At 43.9% G+C, this 21,019-nt stretch overlaps 2 protein-coding genes across 3 annotated transcripts; both read left to right on the forward strand.

The window, feature by feature from the left end:
* Positions 1 to 3,613: 3,613 nt before the first annotated feature.
* On the forward strand, positions 3,614 to 13,481 carry LOC103697629 (two-component response regulator-like PRR95). Of its 2 annotated transcripts, none has more exons than XM_008779536.4 (8): positions 3,614 to 3,966; positions 9,007 to 9,168; positions 9,254 to 9,384; positions 9,501 to 9,641; positions 10,088 to 10,262; positions 10,358 to 10,706; positions 12,002 to 12,743; positions 12,990 to 13,481. In XM_008779536.4, exons 1-8 carry the CDS (start codon positions 3,747 to 3,749, stop codon positions 13,119 to 13,121), a joined length of 2,052 nt encoding a protein of 683 aa, XP_008777758.1. In that variant the 5' UTR covers positions 3,614 to 3,746; the 3' UTR covers positions 13,122 to 13,481. The 2 variants fall into 2 exon arrangements, with proteins under 2 accessions (XP_008777758.1, XP_008777759.1); XM_008779537.4 differs by having other exon boundaries at positions 9,504 to 9,641.
* Positions 13,482 to 16,671: 3,190 nt separating this feature from the next.
* Positions 16,672 to 19,529, forward strand: LOC120105316. The gene is made up of 2 exons (XM_039117663.1): positions 16,672 to 17,576; positions 17,667 to 19,529. The coding sequence occupies exons 1-2, from the start codon at positions 17,076 to 17,078 to the stop codon at positions 18,201 to 18,203; spliced, it is 1,038 nt and encodes a 345-aa protein (XP_038973591.1). The 5' UTR covers positions 16,672 to 17,075; the 3' UTR covers positions 18,204 to 19,529.
* Positions 19,530 to 21,019: the final 1,490 nt, after the last annotated feature.

Below are 21,019 nucleotides of genomic sequence, written 5' to 3' on the forward strand. Positions count from 1 at the left end.
TATTTTTCTCTTTGTTCCTTCTATCTATTTGTCCTTTACTTGATTTAATCAGGGGATTGAATCAAGGGTGTAAAGGTTTGTTGGTGAGCCTAGGTTGAAACCAACGTGTAAGGGTTCGATTGTGATCCCGGAAAAACAATCGGGTGGTTCTAGTCGGTGAGCCAGGGAAAACCGACCGAGTTCGTTGTGACCTCGTAAAACAACAAGTTGAGTTGTGAGCTTGTAAAACAACCGGCTGTAATCCGAGGGGTTATAGTGAATTCCCAAGTGAGGCTTGGGGAGTGGACGTAGGAACAAGGGTTAGCTCCGAACCACTATAAATTCCTTGTGTTTGTGATTGCTCTGTTGTTCCTTATCTTCATCTCATTCACAGCACATAGCATCTAATTAATCAACTTGCAAAAGGTGTTAATTAGTATTTCATAAAAATATTTAATTGTAATAATTATTTTAAAACCCAATTCACCCCCCCCCCCTTCTTGGGTTGTCTATCTGGGCAACACCAACCATTCTTTAGCTCACCCTTTTTAGCTCGTAGCTTGACCAACAAGGAGCTCAGAACGACCTTGTGGGTCTGACCAAAGTCTTCACCGATCTCATTAGCACCAATCTTAAAGCACCTTGTTGTCGGGTAGGATTTTGGTGGCAACATTTCCTATAAGAAAAGTACGAGAGAACTCTCTATCCTATTCACCAAAAGAGTAGATTACTAAGTAGTATAGATGGATAATAGACAGGTTGATAATTACCTGGCATCAAGTCCAAGCGTAAATTATGTTTGGACATATGTAATAATACGTTGCTAATGTAGGAATATTTTGAGAAAACATAAACTGAAATGTAAGCACTTGTCTTAAAAAATTTACTTATACGAGGATATGGTCTTGTCCCCAAGTAAATTAGTACCTCCCAAGAAATTAAAAAACATAAATCCACCCCCCCCCCCCCCCCCCTCAAAAAAAAAAAAGAAAAAAAGGGAAAAAAGTAACTTTTATGGGATTACATGTGTATTAACTCATAAGCAAGCTCAAGATCTAAGGTTAAATATGTGAGCCTGGGATGTGTTTGCGAGACAGTTGATTAAAGCCGTTCACGAATTAAGCCTTAATGATTCTACAATCTCAAGACACTAAGCTGAAGTCGGTTAGCTTCACAAAATTTTTCTTCAAAGAATTGCTTAAGGTATTGATGGATGATTTGAATCCATCATAAAAATTCATATAAATTCAAGTGTTTAACATAATTGCGCCTTTCATTATCAAGGAAGCGTTTTCAATATATTTTGTGAAGGGAGTGGTTGGCAAAATCCACCAGCTTGTGCCTTTTTTTTATTCCATTTCCCCCTTTTTTTTATGGTAACCGTTACAAACCATCTATGCGTTTGGTGATAGTGATTGACATGATATAGGACAAAGCCGGAACCCATGCTTTGCAAGATATTTTACTGCCAAGATTGTATATAGAAAATTTTGCACACCAGGTCTCAATGAATTAGCAACGTCTTGTGCATATTCGATACAACATGAATTTATTATAACGTGCCCAAAACCATTATCTCGATAGGTTGTCCTCTTTCTTCTCAATACTTGCTCCTAGACAAGATAACAATTTCTATACCATATATAAAAAAATATCCTGCAAGTGCATGAAAATCCTCTTTGAGAACTCATGTGGTTTGTAAAAATAAATAAAAAAATAAAGTTAATAAAAAATAAATAAAATATTTTATATTTGGCTGGAGTTTTTTTTTTAAAAAAAAAGATGAGAAAGTAGTTTTGATATAGAAATAAAATTTTCAATTTTTATAAAAAAATCATATAGAATATGAAAATTTTAATTTTTACTGGTTGTAAATTGGAATAATTTTATTTTTCAAAAATAAATTTATGTTTTTATGTAAAATAGGATAAGATTTTTTCTTTATTAAAGATAAATAGATATTTTATATCTCTCTCATACAAATAAATGCTTAATCAACATAAATTTTTTTGAAATATATTATTTATTTATAACCAACAAAATATATAAAAATTATTTTTTAGATACTATATATTCAGATATCAGTTTTTTTTTATAGAAGGAATATAAATTCTTTCCTGAACCGATCTAGTCCCCCTCTCTGTCTCTCTATCTCTCTCCCCCTCCGCGCGTTCTTACTGTTACCACGTGACCGGGATAAACCTAGTACCCATGGAGCGATGTCGAGTTAGCGACCCGAGCCCACACTGACCTCATCGCCAGAAGAGGACAGCACCAGCCAAGATCTCCTCTATTTTTAAGCCAGAGGCCAATCCTTTTCTTTTTTTTTTGGTTAACCAGAGGCCAATCCTTTCCGAGGAGATTAATTACCCATTTGCAGCTGTTGGGTTCCACCAACCATTTCCCGAACCTCAATGGATGGCTGTCCATAGATCACACCCTGGCGTCCATTATTATTATTATTATTATTATTATTATTTACCCCAAATCGATTAAAGATCTCCTATCTCCACGTAGCCCTACGTGTCTCAGACCCATTGAAAAGATGAGGGGCATACGGCTCCCATGGGTGGTTCTATATACACCCCCCCTATTGCTCAGGACACCCCCCAAAAATTAAAAAAAAATTAAATACTCTCTACACCCCCCATTTGCTAAGGACACCCCTAAAAAATTAAAAATTCCTAAATTACCCCCCACCCCCCCCCCACCCCCTCACCTAAATTGCTCTCTACACCCCCCAAACCCCCCCCCACCCCGCTCTTCCCCTCCAAAACACCTCGCCAACGCCCAAAACCGCCCCGTTCCCCCTTCTCCCTCTCGTCGCCGGCATTCTCCCGATCTCCGACCACCTCGCTGGCTTCTCCCGGAACCACCTCGCCGGCTTCTCCCGAAATTTTTTTTTTTCACGGTTCGTGCTCCGTTCGGCACTGGATCGCCGAACAAAAGGCTTCTGTTCGGCTGAACAGTGCCGGACAGAAGCCTTCTGTTCGGCACTGTGCAGCCGAACAGATCTGTTCGGTTGAGGGTTGCCGAACAGAAGGCTTCTGTTCGGCACTGTTCAGCCGAACAGAAGCCTTTTATTCGGCGATCCAGTGCCGAACAGAGCACGAACCGTGAAAAAAAAAAATTTCGGGAGAAGCCGGCGAGGTGGTTCCGGGAGAAGCCGGCGAGGTGGTCGGAGATCGGGAGAATGCCGGCGACGAGAGGGAGAAGGGGGAACGGGGGAGGAGGGGTTTAAGGGGGGTTTGAGGGGTGTTTTTTTTTTTCTTTTCAAAACGAAACGGAGGAGGAGGAAGAGGGGGTGTATGAGAAAATTTCAAGGGCAATATGGTAATTACACTAAAGGTTAGTTTGGGTATTTTTTTTTGGTTTTTGGGGGTGTCCTGAGCAATAGGGGGGGGTGTATATAGAACTACCCGGCTCCCATCCACAGCCACAAACTCCACCATGATTTCTCCACCACCCACGTGGCGAACTCCTCACCAGTGGATCCCCTCTCTTTTGTTCTCGATCTCCCACGTGGACTGCGGACCAAAATATCCCCTCTTGCTTCGCCGACGCGAATCGGAGCCCGAATCCGACGCGGGAGATATTGTCCCGACCAGTGACCAGGGGCGGGCCACGTCAAAGGCGGCGAGCCTTGGGGTCTGTTGACGTGGCGCTCACGCCATCGGGGGGTGCGCGGAGATATTTTGTGGCACCAAGGCTAAAACCGTCGACGAGAGCTCAAGAAGCGAGAAAGAGAGATTTGTGCGAGAGGGTTAATGGAGGAAATGTGGAGGAGAGAAGGGGAGGAGAGGGAGGAGATTGTGGTGATGGCAGAGGAGGAGAAGAAGGGGGGAGGAGAGGAGGGAGAAGGGGAGACGGGGGTCGTGAGATGGGAGAGGTTTCTGCGGAGGATGTCGGTGAGGGTGCTGCTTGTGGAGGGGGACGACTCCACCCGGCATATCATCGCTGCGCTGCTGAGAAAGTGTAGCTACAGAGGTCTGTTCTTTGATTCCTCTCCCCAAAAGTAAAATTTTTAGGCTTCCTCTTTTTTTCTATCTATACAGGATTTGTGTCTTCTTAGTCCTTCTCGGGTTCTGTTTGGCTTTGGGTTTCAGTGATGCATTGGAGAATTGTTATGAAGTGTCAGAATGCTGGTTCCTTGATATCTCGTGCTTAGAATTTTGGGTGAAATAATTAACGTTTTTCCTTGCATCCTACTCTGTTTCCGATTCGACACTCCCCCCATTTTTTTTTTAAATAGTAATAATTATCTGGATTTGACTGTGCCTATTTGTTTGTTCTTTATCTGTTGGTGAATATTCAATCATGTGGAGTACTCATAAGCAGTTGCAAGATTTTCTTTTTATGGGAATTCTTTGGAAGGTTTTATTACAGCATGTGGCTTATTGGTGGCCTCATTTAAATTAGATGATCTTCACATTCCCTTTTCCTTGGATTTTTTTTTTTTATTATTCATTTTGTAATCTCTTGGTAAACGAATGCGTTTTGGAGGTGGTTTGTAGGATTTAGATGGCGTGGAGCACTGGAAAGAGAAAGATCTATGTTAGATTATGGTCCAGAGAAAACAAGATAAACTTAGAAGTGATCAGTTGTTGTATGCCTCCACTGGGATTGAGGCCTTCTTCTGTAATTGTCGGTTGGTTTTAGATTCTGCAACAGCTATGTGATGACAAATTAATAGATATACATGCTTGATTTGGAGCTTTATCATTGTTAACAACATTACTATTTTATTTTTTTCCACATAGAAGCTTGGTGACCAGCAACGAGTACTTAGTTTCAGGCCCCAAAGTTTAAGTGAGCCCATATACCATAAAGTTTCACTTGTTGGGGAATAATAGAAATGAAAGCTCCTAATGGATCATTTGTTGAACTTAAGTGGCTCTGATAGTAAGACTTTGATTGACCCTTAGAATCCAACAAATTTTAAGCTATTTTTTTGCTGACTTGCTCATGGGTGATAGGAAGAATCTAAATTGGATGCTAAAGTGTCTTTACTTATATTTTTTACATAATGTTTCTATGTTAAGGGTTCGGTGCTATTAAAGGAAAATAAAAGGGCGGTCCCATGCACCAAACTCCTCCCATTGTAGGATCTAGGAGAGGCTGTTTCCATGTTACAAAGCCATGAAAACCAGGTCATAATGGAGCAACCTACCATTGCGTCAAGTATTAAATGAAAATAGATCATCCTGAGACTTGAATGCCATTCTGTTGGGAGGATGGATGAATAGAGGATTCAGACAAATTTAGTATAGCGAAAGGATTTTGGTAATTTTAAATATTCACTGCTACTTATGGAAAGGCCTGATGGTTATAAACAGTTTATATAGATTTAACAGATGGTGATTATGGTGGTTTTGCTTTTGGAGTCAAGTGATCTTTCCATGCTCATCTCACTTCAGTTCTAATTTTATAATAGAAGGCATTTTATATTTTGCATTCATGGAAAACCTAATTCTATGACCAAGTTGAGGTGGTTATTGTTTTATCTTTTTTGTGTCTGGAAGTCTGTACACTTAGGATCGTGTACTAAATTAATTTCTGATCATGGAAGCTTCTTACAATTGTCTTGAGGTGAAACTTAATCATAGCATAGAGTAGTTTCAGTAATATACCTATTGCAGCATATAACTGACAGCTTTTGTACAATAACTGCTGCTGGATGTAACTGGACACTTATGATTGGCTAAGTAAGATATCTTCTTATTCCCTTTTTTTTTTCGAGTAAACTTTTTATTTCTATCTTAATATTGTTACCTGGAGACTTTGATTTACCCAAATGTCCCTGCACCTGACACTTGGGCTCGAGTAGGGGCACGACATCTGGGTATGGGTCCACAGGAGAAAATTCTTAGAGAATGAAAGGATCAGGTAAGTGGCCATATCTTCACCCTGCACTCATACCCAGCTCAATGTAACAGGCAGAATTTGTAGGTATTGTACCCTAGTAGAGAATAGATTGATAAATTACCCATATTAAAGTTCAGATATACTGTTAAAAAACAGGCTTGAGTTCACGATAAAGGGTCTGAAAAAAAAAAAAGTACAAGCGAATCTTAAAAATATTTAAAAAGTTGTGAGGATGATTTTTTTTTTTTTTTTTTGGGGGGGGGTTTTGGGAATTACCCTTAGGATTATATATAGCTCATGTGAAAATACTAATACTGAATGTTTGAAGTTAACAACAGAATGGGCATGCAAGTTAACATGGGTTCAACAGAACAATAAGAATTTAGCTGTCTACAGTCCAGAATGCTCAAGAGTGATAAGAAGATTATTATGAAAATTGATTTGTAGTAGTGGCTGGTTATGATGGTATTAACTTCAGGTGTACATTATGGTCCTTGTGTACTGCACTTCAATATATCTGGAGCTCAGTTGCTAAGAGGATTATCCTATAAGACCAGTACTTGTATCATTAATCATGTTCTTTAGATAATCACGTAGTATACTTTCTGATTCTGGGGTTTGATTTTGGAAATCATAATAGGACCTCTAAATTTCTTTCGTTTTATGCTACCTTTGACTTTATTTGAATTAAGCCATGGTGTTGTGTGCCAACCATTCTAAGTAAGGAGGAATTGATGATGTTCTATAATTTATAAAGCTACCCAGGTAGATGGGAAGGTTATGATCAAATCAAATGTCTTGGCTATTTCTGATGGTTTTCAATTTATGTTTTCAAACATACAAGTTTGCTGCATAAGCAGTCAAGTAGCACTAAGAAGACTTGCATAAACAATTATGCCTGCTGCTCTAGGAGTTCACCCAGCTAATTGGATGACTACCCAATTAATCAAATCAGTATTGAAGTCATAGAAGCTGGGATAAAGTAGGTTGGGAATTTGACGTCGCAGCCACGAGCACCAGATACCATCTGATGGTAGGATCCACAGCATCAGATATGCAATGCATGATTTCATGGGGCATCTGATTTTGACACCAGCACGTATGCTAGTGAGAAACTGTTGTGGTTGGTCTATCAATTTGAGTCCAAGCCAGGCTCAAAAGTTGTTTGACATCAGACACGCCAGTGTTTGATCCCTCCAAGCTCGTTTGGGAGTTATTGGTTGCTAACCAAGTCTGCATCTAGCTGCAGTCCAAGTGTAACTCAAATGGACTGAGGAGGGATCAGAAGATCCCCTTATCTGAAGTTGCCTAGTATAGCATAAAGGAAACTGCTTGGGCATTTGATAGTCCATGCAAGTCATAGTTTTCTTAGGTGTAGCTTATCGTTTAGCAGAATTTGGGTCCATGCATATCTCTTAGGGTCATCTTGACTTTAAGGGTCTCCTTAGTCCTCAGCCATGTAAAGAGCTCAAAGTTGTAAAATTAGACTCATTTGCCCATATTTTCTAATTTGGAGCTTTATGTCTTTTCTATGCATTATTGCTCATTAGGTACCAAATCTTGTCAACTTGTGTTGCCAACTCCAAAGGAACTTGAAGGAGTGTTAATGGATTTTAAGATGGCCAACAAGATGCCTAGCATGGTCGATTACTTGCAGAAGCAAGGCTTTGTGTAGCATGGGTTTGATACTTGTCATCTTATATATCCAAGCCTTCTTCATTCTATATCTTATACCCTTCATCACTTCCAGGTTTAGCTTATCTCATGCGACTTTTCACCTAGATGGTGCCAGGTCACATCGCCTTTGATTGCAAGAGCATGTATAGTGGGAATTGTTACAGACATTGAGTTTGCTATTTCTTTGTTATGTAGTAACATATTTTAGAAGTTCTACTTATATTTTTATCGACATAATTGATGTTTTTGTTGTTTAACTTAGTTGTGAATTTTAACCAACAATCATTGCCCCATCTATTCGAGGTTGCTTTTGGTTCAAGGAATGGTCTATCGAGATTGTGAGCATTTAGTTACTGGCTTCCATCATGATGTGAACCTACCACGGGACTTTGTTGATACTTCGGTTAATTTTTTCAGCCACTAGGAACCTCTTCCAGTGTTTCAAAAATTTTATTTACTTTAATACAGTCTGAATCAGATATGCCTTAGACACTTGGACATGTATAACATACTTTACAATTGCAGGGTTGAGTTTTTTTTTTTTTTTTTTTTTGAGATTGGTCAAGAATGTAATTTTATAATAACCTTGTAAAATGTCATTTTTCAAATGTTCTTAAGCTAATTAGATAGTCTGGATGAGAAACACATAAATTGGAAAATCTTAACATATAATATCTTTTAATTTTCTTTCATACTGTTTAAATATACATTCGTAATGAAACTTATCTTTTCTACGTATCTCCATACCTCTCTCCTTTTTTTTTTTTTTAACCTTCTGCTGAGATAGGCTCCTGAGATAGACACTTGGACATGTCTCTAAATCCAATTCTCATGTCTTTATCCATGCAACACAAGATAAAATCTGGGACCTCATGATACACAGGCATTTGGGGATTAATTTATTTTCTCAAACTACTTTATTTACTATATATACCATAGTCTGTAAGGTACCAAAGAAAAGAATAGTGGATGTTCAGATGAAATTCTTTATAGTTCTTTGTAATAAAGTTTTCTAGTTGGGTTCTTTCTGCATTGTTAATAAACTGTACCATAATTTATGCTATATTTCAGTAGCAATCTGTATCTTGACCAACCGTTGCCATGTGAACTATGAGGGGAAATGTTATGTGATCACTGAGCTTGGTCAAATTTCTGCTTTCAGCTTTTGGGCTGATATTCTCACACTGGACAAGTTTGCAGAGTTAGTGATAATATTCTCTTTACATGAGCAATTTACTATTGAATTTAGATTATTTGTTTTTCTTTTCTTTGTTCATTTTGAGGAACCTTTTTTATTTTCTACCCTCTTGTATATTTTTCCATCTGTTTAGGTAAAGTTTATTTTCCTTTCATGTCCATTACATTTCAATTGCTGTTAGTGTTTTTCTAATTCTTAAATAATTTTGGCATTATTTCCTTGATTAGTTTCTCTTCTCAGTTAAGTCTTTTCATGTACTTAAGTCTTTTCTGGCTTTTATTTAACAGTTGTTGCGGCATCAGATGGCTTAAAGGCATGGGAAACACTGAAAGAGAAACATCAGAATATAGACCTTGTTTTGACTGAAGTGGAATTGCCCAAAATCTCTGGGGTTAGCCTTCTTACAATGATAATGGACCACGAGACCTGCAAGAATATTCCTGTCATAAGTATGACATTCTTTTATTTACTTGTTCATAATGATGTTGTATTACTGTTTCAGAAATGTCACTCTGGTTCTTTTGATTCATGCAGTGATGTCTTCACATGATTCAATGAGCATGGTTTTCAAATGCATGCTGAAAGGTGCAGCAGACTTCCTCGTTAAGCCCATTCGGAAAAATGAGTTGAGGAATTTGTGGCAGCATGTCTGGAGAAGGCAAATTGTAAGCCTCACACTTTGATTATTACTATCTTCTCTAAATCTTTATCTTATGTTTGATTCCATTCTCTTTAATTTCCATGCATGTATTAAGTGTTGCATTCCCACATTTCTTTTAAGCAGGTAAGTCATGGCCATGGTGGGCATCAGGATGGAAATGCAAAATGTGAATTTGAACCTGAATATGGCAACCATTCAACTGAATATGTAGCTTGTATGCAGAAATATAGGGAATACAGTGACAAAGGGAGTGATGCTGAAGTAAGTGTTTCCTCATATGAGCATGTAACTAACTTAAACATAGTTTTTAACTTTCTTCATGCATGATATATAAAAATCATGCCTACAATGCAAATGACAGCATTTGCTTCCAATGGACCGATTATCTGTTTCGTCTTCTCTTTTGTTGAGAAATATTTCATATCCATTGCTTCATTTGCTAAATTACCATTCAAGATGCCAATGAAGGGTTTCTCCCTCAAATATGGTGTTTATTTTTTTTTTAGTCTGACAATTGTATATTTGATTATGATAATTATGTAATTCCTTTTGGATACCTGTAGATTTTTTTTTGGTATTTAAACAGAGGTGAGCATCCTGCTCATGATAGAATAGCATTATAGTAACATATTGTTGAAAAGTTGTTTACTTTTAGATTTGTTTGTACAATTAACATTGAAACCGTACATTTGCCACTTTTTCTGCAGAGCTCTTGTACAAGGTCAGACATGGAAGCTGAGAGTGCACACATGCAAGATATGCTGGATCTTAAGCAGAAAAATAGCTGGGATATCTCTTTGGTGGAGCATTCACTAGCCCCAATTGGTGAAACACGAACTCATTTAGATAGTGCATTGCTGATGCACGAGGGTGAATCAAATGGTACTATTTCCATTCTGGTGAATATTTTCCATTTAATTATTGTTTCATTTTACTTAAATAAAATGAGCTAATTCTAGAATATCATGCTTGTGCAGTAGCAGTGACTATGAATGAGGATTCGGTCCCAACACGATGCCTGAACAATAAAAATATTACAAGTGAAACTTATGGCCGAAACTTTGATCTGGACCAACCTTCTAATGTAGTTGTTGATCTGACTAATCAACCACAACTTATCCATGCACCAAGGCATGGTACTGCTGCTCGAGATGACTTCTCAAACATTGCAGAAAATCATGGTCATGAGAATGAAATCATGTGCAAGGCAAGTCCCATGCCTCATTTGGAGCTTTCTTTGAGAAGGTATCAGGATATTTACCTGGAAAAGCAAGAGAATGATGAATGGAGTATATTGAATCATTCAAATTTATCAGCCTTTTCAGTGTGAGTGATTCTTACTCTGCATGCCTCCAGTCATTAGTTGACTTTGACATGCTAGATTTTCTGAAAAATGCAACAGTAAGAATGTTTAGCATTATTTATTTCTCCGACAATTTCACAGTCAGAAGATATTTTTGAATTCTGTGCAGTTCATGTTATTAGCTTGATGTGTTTGTTTTATTAACTAGAATAGGACTGTTTCGAGTTAAGGTTTGTAGGAATTCTATGTAGAATATTGCAAATGCTGTCATGCTTTCCTATTGGAAATTTACTTCACATTATTGGTGGTAATTTGCATAGAAGCAGCTTTATGATGTCAATGATATTCAAGTCTGCAACATCTGAGCTCACTTTTGTTTAATCTTATTAGCTGAATTCGCATTATTACCTGTAATAATCAGTCAGTTTTTGGACATTAAGATCTTCTGAACAATTGAAGGATGATTAAATGATGTGTACGGATATCTATTTTTTTGGTTCTTTATGAAACGGGAGAGACTTAGGATTCTAAAAGAAAGTCGCTTGCTGTCCAGAAATCACAGTAGGACAGATTTTAATGAAAGAAAACATGAATGGCAAGAAAGTATGTTACTTCAGTTCTCAGATTTTGAGTGACTTGTAGATTCTGTATTAAGAATTGTTTTCAAGTTTTTTGTAGGAAATTTCATTACATTAGTGTCACCTATGTGAAGAAGAGAGGAAATAGTGTAAAATTGGGTATTTATGATTAGAACTATTAGAAGATAAGTGTTGCTTCGGTCAGGGGAAAGAGAAGTGGATATCTATGCTGGTTTCTTATGTACAAACTAATATAGTTGTGTCATTCAGGTGGGTTTTGGTTGGCCCCTAAGCTGAACCAGCCCAAGTAGCATTCCCAAGTTCAGCTGAGTGGCTTGCCTATGGGGCTAGACGACAGTAGAATGATGTTAGAGTAGAAGCAGTGTTAACATAATGTTTAGATGCTGATAACTGTCAGAATATGAAGGTACTCAGAGAGGTTTAATCTTTTTTATGAACTCCTGTTTCCTGGAAAGAAAAGGATGGAGAGAGTCAACCATTGAATATGTACATCATAATTACTGCACAATGTCACTTCTGTTTTATTCTTTAATTATTTTTCTTTTATGTTTGCCACAAGCTTTATTTTTTTCCGCCAAACATTCTTTGGATTACTTTTTTAGAAGATAAACAATGTTGATTGCTTATTAATCAATTAAATAAATTAAAGTCATGTTTAGTCTAAGTTTGACATCTAGTATATCCATTTGTGATGATATCTATCCTACAATCTCCTATAGGTACCACAGCAGGACAGGGGTGCCTACTTCGTTAACACCAAGGAACTTTTCCACTGAACACAAGGAATGTAACAGTACTTCATGTAAACCACGGCCACATCAAGGATGCAGTAATGCTAGCGATGCTTCTCAGTTTAATGGCTTGAGATCAAATATAAATTTGGAAGATAAGAAATCCCTTGGTGTTGGACTTCCGGCTCAAGATGGAATGGAAGTTCGATGCACTCCCCTTCGAGTTGTCCCACTCCCTATTCCAGCGGGTGGCATGTCTTTTGATAGTCTGTGTGCTGGGTATGGTCCAGTAATGCAACCCATGTATTATCCACAGTCAACTCATCATTTGTGGAGTACCATCCCGTCCATGTGGCATGGAGTACAAACTCTGCACAGTGACCATCCCAATGATCAGAGTGCTAGAAACCCAACTTACCATTCTGCAGAAAAGCAGGAAGAAACTATGGAGCTGTTGGATGAACAGAGACATGTTTCATCAGCTACAGCTGAGAGTGGAAGTGGGAGTGTATGTAATGGTGGCAGAAATGGAGGTGCAAGTGCTTGCAATGAAAGTATTGGGCACATTACCGGATCCAATAATTTCAAGGCCACGACAGAGAGTGGCAATCATGATGGCACAATTGCTCATGAAGGGACTAAGCCAATGGATTTTTATCGGTTAAGCCAAAGAGAAGAAGCCTTGAACAAATTCCGAATGAAACGGAAGGACAGATGCTACGAGAAGAAGGTATGATGGACCTGCATTTTTTTAAAAAATATTTTGAACCTTCATTAGTTTTTGCTTTAGTCTCTTCTAGATCTTTGACAGAACTGATCCATTACGCTGAGCCATCTTTGTTTAGGCCAGGATTTGAGTTGAATTACATTATTGATATACAAGAGACACGGGGAAAACTATTTTTTGTTGTGACTTGTTTCTCTCCGTACTGTTTATATTTTTCTGCTTGTGCTCTAAAAGAAGGTTACTTCACAGGTTCGGTACCAAAGCAGGAAACTACTAGCAGAGCAGCGCCCTCGTGTTAAGGGACAATTTGTCCGTCAAGTGCAGCTTGGTCTTCAATCTGTGGGAGCAGGCTGCTACCATGGTGATCCAGCTACCGAATAGATGTGTCATTGGAAGGAGTCCTGGTACCCAGGGTTACCTAATATTGATAGTTAACTTATGTAGCTGCACTAATTAACAAAACATACCAGCAGGAGTGCCACTATATGCATCTATTTCTCCTATAATTCAGGTTTGTTTTTAGTTAAAGCTTGTTATATTTGTTAACAGGTGGAATACAGCTAAAGTAGTTCTCAGTTTGTATAATGGTGAGAATATGTTTGAACACTATTTTTTTCCTTCACTATTGGTTTTAGACACTGAATATCTTCCTTATGTTGTATATATTTGCAAAAGAGTTGCGAGTAAAATACCCACAATGATTGCTTTTTGTCTCTGTACAAAGGTGGTCGGCTTTACTTATGAGCATCTAATACCTTTTCGTGTGCCACTTTCTAATATGTATTTTGTTGTTTATTATTTTCCTATCTTATTGCAACAAGTTAGTCTGATACTCTTGTGTGCTCCTTTCTCTTTTGCAAGACAATCTTGGAATTAAGGTTGTATTTCTCTTGAATGATTTATTAATTATACATCATAAGTATTTACTGAAGACAATAGATGTTTTTTTCTCTAGAAAATCAATCCTGAAAACATATTTGTGTGGTGTCATCTATTGATGTGGTTTTATCCATTTTTATATTTTGGATAGTTCTTGCTGTATATTTCTTTTTCTTGCTGTCATTCCTGAATCTCCGTTATCGAACGCATCAGTCCTCCAAGTAACTCAACGCAGTACATATGTACATATTATTCTTGCACGAATCTTGCCAGCGGATTATTGTTGTTTTGCTGGGTCTGCTTAGATCGGTTAATGTTGCCCTTGCTAGATAAATGGACTTGGTTTTGAGAATGCGAAATTTGCAAATGGCCCTAGTTGCAAGTGGTAGGAACTGCGAACGGCGGCTTTTTACTATTCCTTTCCTTGATGGGTCAGGAGTGAGGTTATAAATACCATATTGATCTGTTCTCATCGTTCGAGTATTATGAGGATTTTGCTTTAAAAAATGTCCTACGAGGATTGCTACAGCTTGTTGTGGCTGAACTACTTTAATCTTGTATTTTTTATTCAGCAAGTCTTCCTTATTTCCTTTGGTAGAAGCACAAGTCTTCTTCATCAGCAAACAAGAGTTTAGCTGTACCAAGGTGAAGATGAGGTGCGAACTTGCCGACTGAATCAAGCTTTTGATGGTTATACCAAGTGAATTCGGATTCACCTTCACTATGGTTTGAGAGGTTAGAGTTTGGCATCATATACGAGGAGGGCTACTTGCTTCTTTGTCGCCCGCTATCTTCAGGCCTGTTTTGAAACCGAGACAGAGAGAGCGAGAGAGAGTGAGAGTTGGAGGGTTTTCTGATACACGTGGAACCCTCAAAAGCAGTAATAGCAACATGAAGACATCATGGTATATCTATCTACTTCACCTTTAACATGTTTTCCAGGTGTTGCTGGAAATTGGACCCGGGGGCAATCGTCGGTCGAGGAGGGGGAGCGGCGGTGGATGCGAGGGAGCGGCGGTCCGTCGGCGGGCGGCGTCCTCCGTCGGGGTGCCTGCAAAAAAGCCGGTGGCCGGGTCTTCCGGCGCCGGCCCTTCGATGCTTAAGTCAGAGGGGGGGCAATCAGTGCCAAGAGGAGGAAGAAGGCAATATATTTTGAGTTTTCTGTGTCCAACCCCCTATCTGAGAAGCAAGGGTTCCCTTTTATAGGGGGGTTGGTGTACCTGTGATGTGATGGGGCGAGGCCGTTGTACGGCTCGGCATGTTGCTTGGACTGGCGAATCAGTCGGGCGAATTATGGCGTTTATGTCGAAAATGAGGTCGTCGTACGACCTGAGCCGGCACGCCATCGGGTGAATTATTGCGTTGGTGTCGGAGGTGAGGCCGAGGTCAGAGACTTATCACGGTTGATTGGACTCCGCTGAGCTGATCTGCCGTGGAGAGCCATGAGTCCGTAGACAACAGGAGCCATGCGCATTAATTGTTGAGTAAGCCGGCGGTGCGCATTAATTGTTGAGTAAGCCGGCGGTGCACATTAATTGTTGAGTAAGCCGGAGATTTGCAGAGGTCATGCGTAATAAATGCCGGGGCAGTGGCAGGACATGGCCCTCGGCCGGACCTCTGAGGTGGTACGGCCGTAGTAGGTGGTCGATGAGGACAGATCTTCGAGGTCGGGAATTCTCCAGGTCGGAGGTTCTGAGGTCGGACGCCGACCTCAGTCGTCCGGGGTCGGCGATCATGTGGCTTTCCAGTGGCGGGGTTACTATATTACCGGGGGAAAACTATATTCCCCCAACACTACCCCCCGACTTCCGAGTCCGAGCAGCTTGCAAGCTCGGACGCGGGAAGTAGAAGTTGTCCTTGTGGTCATTGAGGTCGGAGGGGATCGCGTCCGCATCCTTACGTGTCTTGGAGCTTTTATGACGGAGTTTGCGCCCTTTGGTACCTCGAGGTCGCTTTTAGATGGCGGATTTATAACGGGGTCTGCGCCCTTAGGTATCCCGAAGCAGCTGCAACGGGGACAGCGCCCTTTGGATCTCCGAGATCGCTTCGTACGGCGAACTCATGATGAGGGTCCCTGGGCCCGATGAGGTGGCGCCTCGATTTCGTGGCCGGAGCTCCCCTCTTAAGTAGGTACGTCGTTTCGTGCCTCAAAATGAATACGTGGCACGATCCGAGGTCGAATGTTTCTGATCTCGTATTGGTAGGATAATGATCTGGGGAGGCGGAGGTTAGATCGACGCTCCACGTGTCCCCGAGGCCTATTAAATGGGGAGAGCGGGGGTGGCGTCCGCTCGTTTTTCAAGATGGTCCGGCTTCGCGGGCCCATAATGAGGCCGTGAGATCCGATGGGACAGTGCTTCGATTTCGTACTCGACTTATTGCTCTGGATTGAATGCGGTGCTTCGGCTTCCGAGGCCGACACGTGGCGCAATCCAGACGGGGGGTGGGAACCGAGCCCACCGATCTGAGCCGTTAGGGGAGTCTATATAAACCCCCCGAATCCTGCCCTAAAAATTCCGTTTGGTCACCTTTCGTCTTTGCCATCTCTTCCTTCGCTCCCCCTTTCGACCAAACCTTGCCGACGGTGCCCGGAGCGATTTCCGGCGACTTTTCCGTAGGTTCCCACCCTGTACCAGCTAGGGTTCCTCTTCCTCCTCCTCTTCACTCTCTTTTCCTCTAGCTTATTTCACTTTTCTGTAAGATGGGTTCTGGTCCAGAGAAAGTAGGGTCGAGTCTGTCGAGGGAGGAGTTGGAGTTGATCCGCTCCCGGTTTTTCTTCCAAACCGGGTTTCGTCTCGAAACCGCGGGGCCGGAAGACAGGGTGACGCGGCCGCCCTCAGGTCGGATCGCGGTTCACCGCGAAACGCTCTGGGCCGGCCTGCGGTTCCCTGTCCACGAGTTTGTGAACAACCTGCTGGTAGAGTACCAACTCGTTCCAGCGCAGCTTGCTCCGAACTCGTGGAGGACCATAATCGGGTTCTTGTCCTTGTGCCTTGGGCACGGGATCCCGATTTCGGTGAGTGTTTTCCGCCGGTGTTTTTTATTAAAGAAAAACCCGGCGAATGCAGGGTAGCTATACTTCGCCTTTCGGGGTGGTATGTCACTCTTCTAGGGCGCCCCTTCCTCTATTCATGAGTGGAAGGGGAAATTCTTCTTTCTTGCATCCGAGGAGCCGTGGGGGTTTAACCCGAGGTGGGGGCACCCCCGGTTGAAGACTCTCAATAGGCTCTCCGAGCTCTCGGAGAGAGAGCTGAGGGTCTTGGACTCTCTACGGGCCCTCGGAAAGAGGTTCAACCTGACCGAGCTCCTACGGGAGGACGCCTTGGCGAGCGTGGGCTTGAGCTCGGCGCGCCCTGAGGGTAAGAGTGGTCGCATCACTTTGCTTTTGTCTGTTTTCTCTTTTCACTAACTTTGATCTGACACTTGGAAAAATTTTTGGTTTCAGATATTCCCCGCATGCCGACCAGCAACACGTCCCTCTTCTCTCGGATAAAGAGGCGAGAGGCCGAGGCCGGGGGGGCTATTCCCCAGCCTCGGAAGAAGTCGAGGTCGGCCGGTGCTTCTACATCGGCCGGGACGGGAGGCCCGGGGGCGGGGGCCTCCACAATTTGCCAGGGGCGTACGCGGGACGCCGGCGACACGGGCCCAACGGCCCCTATCTGTCCCGCTCCTGTCGCCCAGCGGGGGAGGCCGACCACGATTCCTTTACGACGCCCGGGGCCTGGGCCGACCGGGAGCCCCGAGGTCCCCAGCTCGGATGAGCCGAGCTCTTCAAGGGCCCCGAGGGAGAAGTCGGCCGAGCCGGGATCCCCACTCCTCGAGGGGAGCTCGGCCATCCATGACGCCGAGGTCGCACGGGCTGTGTTTCGGCGTGCGATGCTTCCAGCGGACTGGGCCGAGTTCGCGAACTTGCCGCTGGAAGAGATCGTCGACGGTACCTACCGCAATACCGCTCGGGTAAGCTACTTTCCTAATTTTTCTTAGGCCGTTGGCGAACATGTTGTACATTTTTCAACTCATAATTGTTTTTCCCTTTTTCTCTTGCAGCATATTCACGAAGTTGACACCCTGGTGTTCATCGCCCAGGGGTGTCAAGAAGAGACTCGGCGGGTTAGCCGGCAATTGGAGCCGGCTAAAAAAAGGATTGCCGAGTTGGAGGCAGCGCTGGCCGAGGCCGAAGCGCGGAGGGAGACCACTGAGGCCGGGCGACTAGCCCTGGTCGAGGTGCTCGAAGAGGAAAGGGCCGCCCATTCGCTGGCAAAGTCGGCCCTGCGCGCCTCTGAGACGCGACTGGGGGAGGCCCAGTCCGAGATCGCCGGCCTCAAGTACGAGGGCGGGGTCTTCCGCCTCAAGATCGAACAACTTGAGGCCCGGGAGAAGAAGGCGCTCGAGCGAGCCGAGAATGCCGTGGAGCTCTTCAAGGAGTCGGAGGAGTTCCGCGACATGTTAGAGGAGGAAACCGTGGATGGGTTCCTCCGCGGCTTCGAGAACTTTTGGAGGCAGATGGCTCGGCCCCCAATTCGACCTCTCCACGATTCGTCCGAGGATGAGGTTGGGCTGTGGCTCCGACGACGACGTTCCTGATGCCCTCGCGCCTGAGGAGGAGTCTACTGAAGCTGAGGCGGACTCAGTGACGCTGGCTGTGACGGAGGCTTCCCTTCGCGGAGTTACCGGGGATGCTCCTGTGGTGCCTGCCGAGGTCCCCGCCACAGGCGCCGAGCCCGCGACCGCTGAAGGCCCCCAGGTCGTCGCCATAGATGACCCGGAGGGCGACGCCGATGCTACTACCGCCCCTTAGGGCATAGACTCTCTTTCTTCTTCTTTTTTTTTTTATATTGTAGAAGAGGTCGGCCTTCAAAACTGTTGATCAGTCGTCCTCTAATTTTGTACTTAGCCTTTCGGCGTTTTATTATTAATGAAAATATTTCCTTTCACCTCTCTGTGTTTACCTTTCTCCCTTTGTCTTTTTTGCTTGTGAACGAGGTCGGTACTTTTGCCGACTCTCGACTTTGTATCCGAGCCTTCGGGCTGCTTATTAATAAAGGCATGTTTTTGGCCGTGTTTTGCCTTTCTTTCCTCTGACTTGTTTGAGTGTTCGAACTCCGATTACGCTAACTAGGGGGGCTCCGAGCTTAGATTTTAGGAAATTTCACCAAGTCTTGTAGCTCGGATCCGAAGATCGCGGGGGTCGCCGAGTTTAGTTCTTAGATTCTTGAGGCACCGGGTTCGGATCTCTGGCCGCCAAGTGGGGCCGTGCTAAATTTGCACAGGCCACTACCTGGGGGTCTAGCCGAGCTTTTCGAGCTCGGCTTTTGGACCGTAGGTTTATAAGAGGATTAGCGTCGTCCCCCGAAGGGGAGCACGAGCCGCTAATCGAATTGTCGCTAGGGCTTTCATAGTCATCTCCCTCGGAGCCTACCGAGGTTTCGGTGGGCGGGGTCGGAACCCATGGAGAACATTTCGGCCTTGTTGAGCTCGATTAGTATGCCCACGGTTGAGGTTATCTTCATAAATTGGTGTTGGAGTCCGTATGCGGGGGCCGAATTAGGCCCTTGTTCATGGAGGCTTACATAAGTTGTCATGGAGGTTGTCGGCAGACGGAGCATGCATAAGGTCAGCGGGAGATTAGTCTCGCACCGACTCGTAGGAGTAATCCGACCTTGGCCAGATTTTAATCAGGGTTCCGCCGACAATACGTAGATAAATATAACAAGGCGAGCATCGAGTAGGATGTACCTTGTGCATTTCCGAAGTTACGCTCCTTGTAGTGGAGTGGGCGGCCTTATTTCCTTGCCAACTTCCGGAGTCCTTTTTTGACTTTCGAAGAGCTCGGGCTTCTTACGAACCTGGTGGTGCCCACCGAGGTTGAGGATGCTCCATTAATCCGCGACCCTTTCCGAGGTCGAGGGAGTTCGGGACTCTATGGTCGACCCTCAGGGCATCCTGGCTTCAGTCGGAGAGTCGAGCTCGATGCCTGGAGCTCGGGCTTGCAGTTGATCCGGTGGCACATCCCGAGGTCGAGGGAGTTTGAGACTCTACGGTCGACTCACGGGGCATCCCGAACTTTGTCGGGGTATCGTGCGCGAGGTCGAGGGGTCTGGGAACGCACTGTCGACCTGCGACGCTTCCCGAGGTCGAGGAAGTTTGAGACTCTACGGTCGTCCTACGGGGCATCCCGAACTTTGTCGAGGTGTCGTGCGCAAGGTCGAGGGGTCTGGGAACGCACTGTCGACCTGCGACACTTCCCGAGGTCGAGGGAGTTTGAGACTCTACGGTCGACCTACGGGGCATCCCGAACATTGTCGAGGTGTCGTGCGCAAGGTCGAGGGGTCTGAGAACGTACTGTCGACCTGCGACGCTTTCCGAGGTCGAGGGAGTTTGAGACTCTACGGTCGACCTACGGGGCATCCCGAACTTTGTCGAGGTGTCGTGCGCAAGGTCGAGGGGTCTGGGAACGCACTGTCAACCTGCGATGCTTCCCGAGGTCGAGGGAGTTTGAGACTCTACGGTCGACCTACGGGGCATCCCGAACTTTGTCGAGGAATCATGTGTTAGGTCGATGCTCTGTCGTCCTGCGATACTTCCCGAGGTCGAGGGAGTTTGGGACTCTACGGTCGAACCTCGGGGCATCCCGATCTTGGTCGAGGAATCTGAGGATCACAAACGACCCAACATCAGAAGAGTCATAATTATCGAAAAGAGATAAATCATTGTAAAGAGGAGATTTGAATCCGTGTTCCTGGTTGCCCAGAACCCCTAGGGGTTTCATTGGTAATACATCCGTAGATTCTCGAAGTTCCAGCTTCGTGGAATTAGAGTTCCTTCGAGAGATCTCAACTTGTATGCCCCGGGTCGCTGTACTCGGGCAATTTGATATGGCCCTTCCCAGTTTGGGGCGAGCTTGGCTGGGAAGCTTCGGCTCTCCTGAGGACGAGGTCCCCCACTTTGAAGAGCTTGGGCTTGACTCTGGAATTATAGTACTGGGCCGTCTTCTGTTGGTACCTTGCCATGCGGACCCGGGCGACCTCTCGTGTCTCTTCAACGAGATCCAGATTATTTCTGAGTCGGGAGGAGTTGGAATCGGGGTCATAGTGCTCCACCCTCGGGAGAAGGGAGGCCGATTTCCAGCGGGATGACAGCCTCTGTGCCATATGCCAGGTTGAAGGGGGTCTCTCCTGTGGGCAGTCGGAACGTAGTCCGATATGCCCAGAGGACGTTGTACAAGTCCTCGACCCACTGTCCTTTGGATCGATCAAGCCTGGCCTTGAGTCCCTACAAAATGGTACGATTTGTTACCTCAGTTTCTCCGTTTGTCTGGGGATGGGCGACCGAGGTGAAGCGGTGGTCGATGCCGAGCTCGGAGCAAAATTCTCTGAAGTGAACATTGTCGAACTGCCGAC

This window comes from Phoenix dactylifera, unplaced genomic scaffold, assembly GCF_009389715.1.
Source record: "Phoenix dactylifera cultivar Barhee BC4 unplaced genomic scaffold, palm_55x_up_171113_PBpolish2nd_filt_p 000256F, whole genome shotgun sequence".
NCBI classification, from domain to species: Eukaryota; Viridiplantae; Streptophyta; class Magnoliopsida; order Arecales; family Arecaceae; genus Phoenix; species Phoenix dactylifera.

Coding starts and splice junctions, on each gene's coding strand:
- LOC120105316 (XM_039117663.1), top strand. CDS start 17,076: ATGCCGACCAGCAACACGTCCCTCTTCTCTCGGATAAAGAGGCGAGAG. Junction 17,577..17,666: donor CCTACCGCAATACCGCTCGG/GTAAGCTACTTT, acceptor TTTCTCTTGCAG/CATATTCACGAAGTTGACAC.
- LOC103697629 (XM_008779536.4), top strand. CDS start 3,747: ATGGAGGAAATGTGGAGGAGAGAAGGGGAGGAGAGGGAGGAGATTGTG. Junction 3,967..9,006: donor GAGAAAGTGTAGCTACAGAG/GTCTGTTCTTTG, acceptor TTTATTTAACAG/TTGTTGCGGCATCAGATGGC. Junction 9,385..9,500: donor ATGTCTGGAGAAGGCAAATT/GTAAGCCTCACA, acceptor ATTTCTTTTAAG/CAGGTAAGTCATGGCCATGG.